Genomic DNA, 13637 nt, shown 5'->3' with positions numbered 1-13637 from the left:
TCTCTACCAGTCGCTTATTGAAACGCGGAGCCAGCTGGAGTTTGGCTGCAGGCTCTGCTGCTCCTTTCCGCAGCTCAGACTTGAAGAACGTTCTCAAAGCAACGGTGAGCAGCAAGCTGTACAGCACGATGCAAGGGGCTGGAGTATCAGGCGGATGAAGTAAGCCCCTGAAGTCCGCAAGCCAAGAGTCTGTGAAAATAACACAACCACGCAATCCAGGCACAAAATAACACAAACCAGGCAATCGGGTAGCGTCAAACCTGCGAGCCCCAGAGCTAGAACCAGGGATGCTGCAAGCAAGGTCCGTGCACACCTGGACAGCGATAGCTGCTCTGCCACACCAACAGGAGCAAAAGCCACAGGTCCGCTGCTGCAGCTCAGGAGGTTTGATCCACTAAAACAGGGCTGTTTCTACAGCTGCTGTTCCAACTGCAAGGGCACCCCAAGTCAGAGCACGGGTGCGAGCTACAAGCATCTCTGGTGCAGCTAACAGCACCTCCCTTTCAAGCCCAGTGCATAGGCTCAGCTCTAAGCACAACAAAAGCCATCAAGATAACTAGGTGCAAGCATTAAACTGCAGCCAATAACGGCATCATATAGCCCACAGAGTATTATCCGATTTTGCAGTTGATCAATCCATAATTAGTAAAACTCCACTGAAACTAAGAAAAACCAAAATGAAGTGGTATTCTTCTGAGACCACGGGAGCGCAAGGAGAGCTGCCACACAGAACAAGACAGGGTCCCCTCAACTTGCTACAATTTTACGAGGAAGGAAGCATACTGGAAATGCAAAAAACATTTCCTGCCCATAGGCAGCCTTCCCTAACAAGCCAGAATCAACCCTCACCCTCAGAGGATACGTTCATTTCAGGTACTTTTCTTACAGATCACGTTCTCTATGAAGGAAGAAACTTCTCTAAAAGGAAGAAACTCTCTCAGAGCTCGTCAGCACACAGAAGAGGTCAAGCACTCTTTTCCCGGGCATCAGAAATACCGTACATGTAAAGAGAGTCGCTAGGGGAAACGGGAGCACGAGAGATCGAGCCATGACTCCCAAACCAGGGGAAGGCTTTCCTTGCTCTGCGCGGGGCAGAAGTTCACTCATACACACCGCGCTTTCAGGAAAGGCAGATGGAAACCAACGTGGATTACAACAGCTTCGTTCTGTAGATGAGAAGTTATGCTCCCAGGCATCTGTTCTTATTGCTTTTGCACCCATCACTGAGGTCCTTAGTAAAATAAGAGGCACAAATATAAAAGCATATATGAGCTAAATAACTCCCTATTTAATCTTCACAAGAGATCAGGCTAGCCACGCTGCCTTAATAAAAACTTCCCAGCACAGCGACAATAGCTGCAAAAGAATAACTGAGCACAACAAGAATGAGGACATGTGAGCCTAAATAAGACAGTTTCAAAACCAACAAATAATAAATTAATTCATCTCCATCCTGAATATAGAAAGCGTTGCCATCAATTGTCACTAACACCACGGAGTGCACCGGCTCCGGCCACGGACCCGCGCTGATCTCCAGAAGGCACGTCCCAAACTGATACTAACCACAAACTTCTCGCCGTTTTGCTCCACGTGCTTGTACGTGGGGATGGAGATGGGCACAGCTTGTTTTTCTGTGTAGTCATAGAACGACTGCCCCAAAGAGTCATCACTTGGATCAAGATTATCTGCCTCGTGGGGAGGTACAGACAACACGGTCAGAATTAACTCCTTCTCTCCTGCGCGAATCAGGTCCACCACTTGTTTGTGAGTTGCCCCTTCCACATTCACCCCATTCCTGTAAAAGAGAAAGCATAGAGGCCATGAGCAAGGCAAAGGTGACAGCAGAGCCTTCAAACCAAGCCAGGACCAGCCCAGGAGTACACCACGGATCTGCTTCCCTTGAAAATTTGCCAGTTGAAAATGTCTAACATTTCTGTGGCTTCAGATCTGTTCTCCTAATGGGTTACACAAGCTACGAAAAAGCAAAAAAGCAAAACACCCCACCTCACTCCTCACTCTACTTAGTTCCCATGTTAAAATTGTGCAAGTTCTGCTTCAGTGAGAGAGTGTTTTGTAATTTAGCTCTGCCCATAAAGCAGTAGAAACCCGAGCACTCTGCTAGCGTACGCTTCACGGGAGAACTGAATTGCTTGGTTGGTCTAGTTTCATTCTGATCGAGATTAACTAATTTTTCTATCAGTGATTTCTTGGGTTATTAGTTATTGAATTACGTTTAATGATTTCAGACACAGCTAGAACTTCTTTACAAGGTTCAGGCACCTCGTTGAATTTTTAAACCCATCTTTGCAATTTTAGCATTTCTTAACCTCCCAAAACACTGCACGACCCTCAACAGCTCCAAAACAGAAGTAGTTCCCTACATAGGAGTTGAAACTTCCAGGTGAACAAGAATGAGAAAGCAGGCAGAAACGTTGTAGACACTCTGGTGCAATGCAAAGGAGATGCACGTTCACTTAAGCTACTTTTAGACAAACTGCTTTACTTTGCTCCTAAACAGCCCAGGAGCACTGGTACACCCAGCACAACGTTTCTACTTCTTAAACAACTCCGACTTGATCACAAAAGCACGTCCAACTACGCCTCAAGTTTTCTGCAAACCCCATGAAACACTGAAGACCCGAGACCTATCCAAGCCACCTCTAAGCATTCCTGACATTCCTGTTCTCCCTGCCAGCCCTGGGCAGTTAACTATTGCTTTGCTCTTGCTTAGCCCAGAAGATACAGGCCACACCTTGGCCAGCCTGGAAAGACAGGGGACTGTGGCTAGATTTCCAAGCAAACAGAGCGGTTAGGTTCTCTTCCAAATGTGGAAAAGGACAAGCCTGCTTCTCCTCCTGATAAGAGTTAAATTTAGTATCATGCCTCCATAAACTTTCAGTCACAAGAGTCTCTGTTAAGAGTTTGGTATCTGAAATATTCCCTGTATAAACAGGGACAGGCAGAGCTTCACCTCCTGCATCCCTACCAATCAGCCTGGACATACTCAAGCTAGGCTGCCGGTGAGTCCGTAGATCATTAGAGACGACAGGTCCTGTTTCACCTCTGCTTCCTGAGCAGCTCCTTAAAACAAACCTGGAATAAACCAACCAGGGAGCTTCTCATTGCTGCCCAACTACCACTAGCAACCAAACCTCAACCTCAATTTGTTTTCCTTTACACCTATGAATTTCTCTACCATAAAGCAAGCATAACCAGCAGTGCAGAATATGGGTTACTGTCATTACCTGATGCTTCAGAGGAATGCAAAAGGAAAGCAGCCTGCACTTTCGCAGCCCTAAATGCAGACTACACAGGCAGAGAGAGAAAACTGTCTCAACTATTCCCTCTGGCAAGTTAGCTACTACTTCGCACAGCCATCATCCTACTGCTGAAGGCCTAATGTTAGTCACAGAAGCACCTGAGTTTGCCTTAAATCAAGTATGGGTTTGGGATTTTAATCCCTAGCTGTCAAATGAAAAAGAACAGCTCTTACCACTTTGCATCGATCATTTTTTTATTGAACCTTTTACTTTTAAGAATCACCCTGGAAAGATCTGATCTCAGCTTACAAATCTGGGCAAGAGCCCAGGTTCTGAACCAAGTATTATAAATAAATAAATAAATACAAGCAGTGCTTGTGCTTCCTCCAGCTTGGGTATTAACCAACTGTGGTTATCAGCCTACTTAAAGCTCAGTTACACAGAGCTCCCATATAAATCTCAGGGAAGGAATAAAGCAGCAATCCTTGGGTGCAGCCTCTGGGTTCTTCAGGCTAAGGGTGCTTGAAAAGCCATGCACAGCTTTTACAACAACCATTGCATTAGGCCATTAAGTTCAGGAAGCAGGAAAATGCCCTCCTCGCTGGGCAGCTCTACCACACAGTAGGATCACGGCCTCCGAAGCAGCAAATTCAATCTCACCGGGCAGCGCTCATTACCGAGTCAAGCTGTTAGTCACTGAAATTCAGTGTCACATTAAAGAAACGTTCACATTTGTTCCACCTGATCAACACTCATGTGCTGCTAGTTTATACTGAGATGGGAAGTCATTTCCATTTGGCTGGAATTAAATCCAATCCATGAAGTCCTACAGCACTGCTGCCCACATACAACTTTGTTCGACGGGGTTATAGAGCCAGTAACTCTAGTAGCACAGAGACAGAAGCCTGGTTTCTCTCCACCAGGTACCGCACGAGGGACGTCAGGTTGCACCAACTCTCGTCTGCACGTTTCAGTCCTGCCCTGAGAACAGGGGATTGAAGGCAGGAGAGTTTATTCACCGTCTCGCACTGACCCTCGAGCCGCCTGCAGAGCCAGAGACGGGCAGAGCCATCCTTCCAGCTGGCAACGCGGGCTTTTGGCCACTACCACCCAGACTGAGAATTCCAGGAGTCTCCTCTTAAAGTCTGCAAAAGTCAAGGATGGTTTTCAGTTACTCAGCCCCAGTAGGATTTGAATCAGGTCCTCAACATAATTTCCCCATCAGCAGAGACCTCAAGACACTGCAATTTTCCCCTCCACCAGCAGACTAAGAACAAACACTCCACCAGCTTCCTCCTCTTCCTCTTCCACAGCCCTGGTGATCTCTGCTACCACATATTTCATCCCAGAGCTGACAGAGAACCCAGGAGCCCTCAGCACACAGGAGGAACTAGGAGAGAACCTGGGAATTGGACGCCACGTCCCTCCCAACAACTAGACTGCAATGCATCATTTCATTCACACACACAAAAGAAGAAGATAACACTCGCTGCCGGCTCTCGATTGCTCCAGGTAGCAAGGCTTCCTTCTAAGAACAGATGCTATTTTAATAGCAGTCTCGCTGCCCCTCCGCTACGCTGGTCTCCTGCTCTGCAGCACGAAGGAGCAGAAAGGAGCAGGCAGCACTGCAGCAGCCCAGGGTAGAGGACTAGCACCTTTGTAATAAAGTCACCATAGCAACTCAGTCTGGAATAATCATCGACAAACCTAAGAAAAAAAAGAGAACAGTAAATCATATGACACAGGCAAATCAGAAGCATCTGGCAAGGCGAGATGAGCATAGCTGAACAACGCGCTGTTTACTCAGCCACACACTGGTCAGGATCTGAAGAGCCGAACGTGCTTTCCTAAGAAAGCAAGACACTTGGATCCTTTTCTCTTGAAGCTACTGTCTTGGTCTGGAGTTTAGGAAAAAAAAAATCCAGAAGTTCCCCATACCCTGCCAGGGGGCTCACCCCATCCTGGGGGGTGGCTGTTCATCCCAGCGCTATCTTACAGCTCCTATCTGGGCTGAGCTGATGTTACATTGGGTTGGGTTGGGTCCATCTATGCCTTACTGAAAGGACATCTGGATACAACAGCAGCAGAAGACAATCAGAACCAACCAACCACTCTCTCTGCAAAGGAGGTACGGAGAGACAGGTGGCAGAGCTCTGCTCAAGAAGGGAAATAAAGGAGAACTCCGCTCTACGTGAAGAAAACGATTGCGTGATGGAAGACTGCAAAGGAAGAGCAACTTCCTCCAACGAATCATTTCTCTCAGTCGTATGCTACTGAGCGCAGATGTGGTTAAATCAGGAACACAAGGTTCTGTCATCTTTCACGGCATGATGTTGGGCAAGTCGTCTTCCCTCAGCGCCCAATTTCCTCCTCAACTTGCAGAGGACGCACGGTTTCTTCACAGAAAGGTTAACGCAGAGAGCTCTGAAGTCAGTAAACAGAAGTGACTGTAGAGCGTGACAACCCTGCGGCGCAAGCGGTGGGTTGTCGGCTTCGACAAGGCAGAGCCTTCTTACAGTGTCACCCCGGAGGGGGAATCCCTGTTGTGCAAAGATGCTGCAAGGGGGGTGGGGGGGGATCGCAAACACTCTGGGCATCCTACGCAGGTAGCCGCGCAGAAGCTGTTCTCCTGCCGGCGCTGGAGAGGGTCAGTCTAGCTCAATACCCTGAGCGACTAAGGGCTCTGGCTCACCTCTGCCGGGTTGGAGTAGCCGAGGACGACGTAACCCCAGAGCACTCGTTGCCGCAGCTCCGACGGCAACCATCTTCCCTGAGACGGAGTCAGCGGATGGAACCCGGGCCCATGCCGCGGTCCAGCCCATAGCCTAAGACGCTAACGAAGGCAGGCCCAGGCTAAGAGGATGGACCGTGACCCGCGGCAGCAGCACGCTTTGCTCTCCGCCGACACGCTGGCAAAGGCAGGAACCACGGCACACGCGGAGCAACATCGCCAGTCACCGCCAGACGCTGCACATTCGCCCGTCAGGGCTCGCCTGGTGCTAAGGGAAAAGCCAAGCACGGTGTTCGTTCGCCATAGCGAATTAAAAAACCTCTTTGAAACCGAGTTTCCAAAGTGCTCAGTGCTGTGGGCTGGCACAGCACCACGGCTGGGAGGAACACAAGCTGCCGAAGCACTGCACGCTCCCAACCCCGCTTGCCCGGCCAGCATAGGACAGCTTCACCCTAAAAAACATCTCGTTAATCAGCTATGTTTGAACCCAGACATACCTCTAGGAAAACAACTTTCAGTGATCCCTGCAGTAAGAACAGGGAGCGCTCACTGACACTGGGAAACCTCGAGGATGTATTTGACAAAGCAGAATTCCCCAACATACCAATGCTGAAGAGTAGATTCCTAGGACAGAAGAACATTTCACTTATTTTCCCTATTTGTACTGAATGACTCATTCTCTGAGAATATTTCTTAAAAATTCCCAACTATCTGTCTGCCAAGAGATGACAAGGAAATTTACTGGAAGAAAGCCGGCAATAAGCTTCCTGGAGATTAAGATCAAGGTCTGCCTTTGCACTTTGTTCGGTCAGAAAGTACCACCCAAACAAGGAACCATTCAATAAACTATTTTTAAGTTATCTTTAAGGTCTCACTTGCACTAGCCTTGCTCTCCTAGCAGACGAAGACCCTGCGCTGTTCCATGCTATCAGCAGGAGCACCACGGCAAAGCACAGCTTGGATCCCAGCTTTGCAGTCCACTGTCAAGACACAACCTGCAAAAAAGGAGCAATAGCAGCCAGGGCCCAGTTTTGCCAGTGAAGTGATTCTTCCTCCAGCCCAGCTCTATCGGGCAGGAATCGCACCACTTTCTCACCCTGGTGTGGCAGAACCAGGCTGGCAAGAGCCTGCAGTATAGATGTGGCCTGAGGAATAAAACCGGCAGCAGCTATTCACACCACAATTTCATGTGTCATCTGTCTCTCAATGGAGGCTGTCTGCCAATACACCATCCTCCCCACCCAATGCTTTGCATCTTCCAGCTCCTGACACTTGGCTCACAACACGTGCGGCTCTGGCTCTATCCAGGACAGCGTGTCTGTATGTTAAACCCATACTAAGACTCCCATAAAATTCAATATATCCCCTTGCATTCTTGCTTCTTCTATAACACACCGCTTCTCACCACTAATCAGCTGCAGGAGAGATTTTAAGCGCAGTGCTAAGATTACAGCAGCGGCAACAGATTACTCGCTGCTCCAGGAAGGGCTGACGAAGAAGGAACAGTCCTGAAGATGAGATCCAGCGGCAAGGGCAGTCACCACACGGATCAGCAGCCTCCTCGGGAGAGGCTCTGGAAATGAAGATGAGCAGCTAACGAGCCTACTGGACACAGTGGTGGGGGACAGCTTTCCCAGGCTTGCTGCAGCAGCCACCGAAACAGGCGCTCCATCGTCTTCATTCGCTCTCCCTGCTCAACCGGCTGATCTCCAACACCGGAACAGCTGCACGTGGAAACACCTTCCAGGGTGCGTTCGTGAAGAGGCAGCCACCACGGTGTGGACAGTGCCAGGTCCTTTCCGCTGCTCCCCAGCACAGCTACGGATTCACCCCAACAGATTCACGGCAGCTTTACTGTAGTAGCTCGGATGCATCAACGGTTACACACACTCACCCGCAGCTACGCCAGACCCAGCTTCTCGGAGTTTATCACACAGACAAGTATTAGCTTTCAGCCGTACGATATAAATGAGACCAGTCATGATAAACAGTTTCTTCAACATACAGCACGTGGCAAAGCCTGGAGCCCTCCCCTGGCGTCCCTATTCGTAGCTCAGTGCTGTAACCGCGAGATTGCATCCTTCCCCCTGCCCGAGGGGGAACGAGAAAAATGGCATTTTGTGGCTTGAACGCTACAAGTCTCATCCCAGAGATAGCAAACAGCACGCTTGGCTCCAGCCCCAAGCTGCTCAGCATCTACGGCCACACAGCAGTTGGTGGGAGCCTCTCTCAAACTGAACCAACATAGTCCTCAGATGCCAGGGCATAATCCTGCCTTGGCTGCTCAGCTGAGACCTAAGCAGCATTTCCCCATTTCTAATCTGTCAAATGCTCTTACCAGAAGGGAAGCCAACCTTCCTCTTTCACAGTTAAGAAAGCCAGACCCTCTTCAATATTATTCCAACTAGATAAAAAAAGAAAAAGAAAGAAAAGAAAAAAAAAACTAGGAGGAAGCTAACAAGCGCAACTCCAGTGACCTTTCCAACTTCTGTTCTCTCTCATAAGAGAAAAGGCTGGGATAATTACCATTTTCACACAAGCCTCTTACAACATTTTAAGGAAGTTCTGTGCATATTTACATGCTCTATTCTAGCAAACAGTATGAGCGCCATTCACCTGTTCCAATTAGGAGAGCAAGGATTCCTTTTAAATTAACACTTTGGAGACACCCTGAAAGAAGACAAAGAGCATTAACATTTCAGAAGGTTAAAAACTAAATATTACTATAAAATGAACAAATATTGACTCAGCAGGTAGAAAACTATTTGTCTTACTGAAAAAAGAAAAATATTTCAAATACTTGCACAACCAAACCCGTATCAAATCCATTCTGGAAATTCAGAAACAATTACTTGCATTCGGGTTCTGCTCCAGCTAAACACCATCAGTAGAAGGACAAAATCTAGGTCAAGGCCTTCACAGTTTTGCTTTCCCTGAACTATCAACCAAATCACCCCAAGATGCCTGGAGATGAATACGGTACCCAGGCCTTTCAACTGGATTACAAGCCCCAGTACTGGAACAGAGTGGGACTTTTAAGAGTAATTTTTCTGACCGACACAAAAGCAGTGATTTTTGTCTGCTCCATTTGTAAACCCGGATTCTCCCCCCAGTGAAGTCCAGGCTGCTGCCTGCTAAGTTCAAGCCCGTGACAGCGGCATTGGTTTTCCAGCCGCGCTCTTTTGCAGAGCTCTATGCAACGTCAATAGGTCCCCAAGGACTCTGCAGACCACAGGCTGAAAACCGCCGTCACGAGACACTTCTCTAGAGACGTATACGAAGAGCCTGGCAGGGTCGATCTCTCCAGCCCTTCGAAATACCGTCACAGTCCAGCAACAACTTGGAATACAGGTGGCTCACGAGACCGCCGAGACTACACAGAGGAACTGACCCACTTGCTTCGTTATCTCAAGCTGAACAAAGCACGAGGAGACAGCAGAGACGGTGAAAACGGGTTTAAATTTCTCCAGCTTCTGTAATCACTCCTAGGAATATACAGGGAGTTCTGTTCAAATACACTGCAAAACTGTTAAACCAGGGTAGATAAAACAGTTCTTACTTTTATCTATTTGTATGCTTAATGGAAAATGTGGTGCACAAGGGTTCTTCATTTACCCACTGCTGTTCTCTCTCACAAGGAAAAAAAAAAGAGACATATTTGCAGTTTCTGCTCTAACAGTCGATGTCAGCCGTATTGAGCAGCACGTAAAGCACGCTGAGCGCAGGCTGGAAAGAGCAACCAGGAGACCTGAACTATTCCCAGTTCTAATCTATAGCTTTAACTGGGCGAACACGTTCCCTCCCCCTACACCTGCGCAACCCCGTTCATGGGGGGGGGGGGGGGGGGAGGAAAAGCTGCTGACCCACCATAAAGCACTCCAGAACGAACGCGGGAAAGCACCTCTGCTCGCAGCAAGGGGCGCAGCCTGGAAAGGCTGCGGGAATTCGGAAACGCTCCCAGGAAGGCAGAGCTTCCACAAGGGTGGCGATGCATTTAAGAGCCGGAGGGAGGAAAAAAGTCCATCAGCTGGCCATTAGGGAGGGTTCAGGTTGTGAGCCAAACCGAACGCCTGTTGTGACTTACTACTGCCACAAAAACGCTTGCAGCAACCACAGCAGAAAACAACCCACCTCCGAACCAACGAGGGTGGACCGTATCGTCACGCGCAGCCGTACCAGCACTTCTGCCACCTTCTCGCCACCTAGGTGTACAAGATAAAGCTTCCAACGTTTTGACCAAACACAAGAAAAGAAAAGAGGTTTCCTAAATCATTCGAGGTTAAGGAAAAAGCCGCCCTTAAAGACTTCGGCCTAGGTAAGCCAGCTGACCGTTTCATAAGGTGATTTTCTGGCAACGCGCCCTTTGTGCAAGCTGCAAAGTGCCGCGAATTAACAGTGCACACAGCTGTCTCCTCCTTTTCACAGACAGTTCTGTACTTTTCCAAAGCAGAATCAGCTTTCTGCGTCCCAAGTCAATACACAAAATTAGACTTTAGACCAAGAAGAGAGAGAGCATGATCTCTTGAAGAGAAGGAGCTGGTCCATTTGTGAAAAGCTGAAGAAGTCAGTGCGTGTACATTCCCGTTTGCAGAGCGAAACAAGACTAAGGGTGTCAGTGGCAGCCACAAATGCATTATTTAGATCTTTAAATAACTTTAAATAATAATAATAGAGAGGCATAATTTCTCATGTATTGAGAAAAGTTATTCAGCTGATGACATGTTGGAGGCATAAGTGGAAAAGCCCAGAGTAAAACACCTAAAACACTTTCTTTTTTGAGCTGAGCACCTCCCATGGACCCATTCAACCATCCTGGTGGGGTACATTCCCTATTATAGAAAGGGAATAGGGCAGGGAATTGATTCTTATCCCTCAGACATCATGCACAAATCACTCTCCCCAGAAGACCAAGGAAAAAAAAACATCCTTAGTGTAGGCTATTCCATTAAAACCCATATCAAGCGGTATGATACCTTCTTCTGAAGCAGCAGGTGCTGTAACTGTTGCAGATAAAGACTATTAACCATGTCTGGCAGTGTAAAGTACCTCTTTACCTTAAGAATTAAATCTAGACCCAACTAGGTTTCAACTGCACACTGTTCAATAACATTCCAAACCGAATCCCTTCTTTATCCGCTCAATTATTCTGAGCGAGCGTCCCTGCAAACAAGCTAAATACCAGTGAGATTTTTTCCCCCATCAAGATTAGTTATGATTGTCATTCAGGGCGATAATCAAGAACTAAATTAGCTTTCATTGTCTGTCTCCAGTGCCCTCAACACCCACAAACACACAACAAGCTAAGAAGATTAGAAAACACTCTCTAGTCAAGCTGCAAAACCAGCCTTCAAAAGCAAGTGTTCAGAGCTAGACGTTAGATACGGGAGCGTGATACAGTTAAGGATGGCAACAGAGGACTTCTTGCCAAGCACGGGAGTCTAAACAAACCCTTCCAACATAACACTTGAAACGTCCTTAGTTTTGGATGAGGACTGCGAAGCAGTTTGCACTTCACCTCGCTACCCCACAGAGGAAAACCACACTCACACTATTGCTGCTGCAGCACCCCGAAGCCTCCAGCAGAAAGCGAAGCAGCTTTTTTGGGGGCTTCCGGGTATTCGCACGCTGGCTCCGAGAGCAGGCCAGGTGAAAAGCCTTGGAATGACAGACACCACAGACAAATTACCACGTGCTAAATATCCTGTTACTCAGCCCTACCGTTTCAGAGAAGAACAGGCTGGAGTGCGAAAGCCAAGGTAATTCGATCACGGTCACGCAGCGGAAGAATCTCATCTCTCAGGCTCTTGCTCCAAAAACCCTGATCCGGGCCAGACTGCAGGAGTCAAACTCCAGCAAAGCTACAGGAGCCTGAAACAAAGCCCTACTCCGAAATAAAAAGCCTGTTCAGAAAACATCCCACCCCGTACCTGCCTTTCAGCACCCAAACAAGTGAGATTCGCAGAGGTGCCGAGCGGTCGAGCCCTTATTCAACAGCCCAGCTAGAGATTTAAAAGTTTCAGAGAGCTCACCGTGACTTCCAAACCACCAGGCAATCCCGCGGGCGAGTTAAGCCTGCTCCCAGGGCAAGGTCTGGTGCACGGCAAAAGGCTCGCGAAACCTGGATTCGCCGGGCGTCCAAAGCAGCGGCCGCGCGGGACCCGGCACAAATTGGCTCGAGCCTCCCGGGGAACCCCACCCCCACCATTGTGCACAGGGTGCTGCCGTGGAAAGGAAGGGAAATCAGAGCTATTTTTGGAGTCAGTTTTATTGTTTTCTACTCTGACACGCAACCGTGCTAAGATTTACTTGCAGGAGTTGGATTTTAATAGATCCAGGGAGAATTAATGCCTGCTCTCTGCTCTGAGTGTGCAGAGACATAGGGTCTTCGCACGGCCAAAACCTGACCGGTATCACGTAACATTTTAGGGCTGGCAAGCTGATTTATGCAGCCAGGTTAACAAAAGTGATAACTGATATTGGAAAAGGGTGAAAGCCAATCTCACAAGTGCTACAAGGAGAGACGGGCACATTAAAAAGCGACTTCTCCCTCAAGATCATGCTGAGCAGAAGTGGAAAACATGGAAAAAGGAAAATCCCTGTTCTTTTGACCCACGGTTACTCCCTGTCTTAAGATGGAGACAGAAGCCAGGAGCCAACATCCCCTCCTGCCCCCCAAGCTGGGGGAAGACCTTATTAACAGTCCTCATTAGCAGGTCTCAAGTCTTTCAAACACCACGGCGTGGTAGAGCTGCAGAGTAAGAGTCAGACCCGTAGCTGGTGTAAGCACTTAACTCGCAGAAACAAATCCTTGCCTTGCACTGGCCTAGAAGCCAGGGACCAAACCCCAACTCCAGCCTTGGCCTCAAAAGATACCTCTAATATTAAACACCATTTTAAGTATTTCCCACAAGGGAGAATTTCATCTCAGCATCTTGTAATGCATACAAATAATTCCCTCGGTCAATAAACGTCATTCTCGTGTAGATCCTCCAGGTGCAGAATTCACACACGCTCTGAACAGTTTTTCTGTACAGAAAATCAGAGCATGAAGTATTTGGGTCACAGAGGGGAGAGCCAAATCTGAACATCAAGCCTTCTGCAGGACACAGCCAAACTCTCTAGCCAAGGGCTAGTCAGAACAGCTCTTCTCTGCTGGGCCCAAACACATGCTGTTGTCCTTCACAGGCTGCAGCCTGCAAAGATTGGCAGCAAAGTATTCCTGCTGCTCTGAAATCCCTGTAATTAATAAGTAATTGGACTTAACCAACCCAGCATGAACTACAAATGCATAAAGACCAATAGGTATCTCCCAGCTCAGCACAGGCAGAACCAGCCCAAAGAATCACAAGCTAAAGGAATACACTGAAAAAATAAACCTCTGCGGGCTGAGGTTGTAAGAAGTCATCAAAGAGATTTAACTGATGTCAATCAACAAACATGTGCCCAAAGTTTAAGAGCTGGGGGGAGGGTGGGGAAAAACCAATCTCAAAGCAGTTGAAGCATTCCTACAGAAAGATGTTTGCAGGTTCACATTGCAAAACCTGCTGTAAAGCAACAGCACAGCTACCGCACAGCCCTGGGCATCCTGAGGTCCAAGTGACACGAGAAGAAAAAAAAATCACTAGCCAGTCCCATCCTCGAGTGTG

At 48.1% G+C, this 13637-nt stretch overlaps 1 protein-coding gene across 5 annotated transcripts in view; it reads right to left on the bottom strand.

Annotated features, from left to right (window-relative positions):
- Positions 1-13637, bottom strand: part of SNX27 (sorting nexin 27) — a 35131-nt gene that overhangs the window by 19709 nt on the left and 1785 nt on the right. For 3 of the 5 annotated variants that reach the window (XM_062598059.1, XM_062598061.1, XM_062598062.1), the window contains exon 2: positions 1564-1795. The exons of 1 other annotated variant lie outside the window; for it this stretch is intronic. In XM_062598059.1, coding sequence (XP_062454043.1) covers positions 1564-1795 — 232 coding nt within the window. Of the gene's footprint in view, positions 1-1563; positions 1796-4293; positions 4406-5952; positions 6120-13637 lie in introns of those variants that run through there. One more of the 5 variants, XM_062598060.1, reaches the window with a different exon arrangement.

Source organism: Rhea pennata, chromosome 31, assembly GCF_028389875.1.
Source record: "Rhea pennata isolate bPtePen1 chromosome 31, bPtePen1.pri, whole genome shotgun sequence".
NCBI lineage: Eukaryota > Metazoa > Chordata > Aves > Rheiformes > Rheidae > Rhea > Rhea pennata.
The sequence above is the reverse complement of the archived record's forward strand: the minus strand, read 5'-3'. Positions and strand labels throughout refer to the sequence as shown.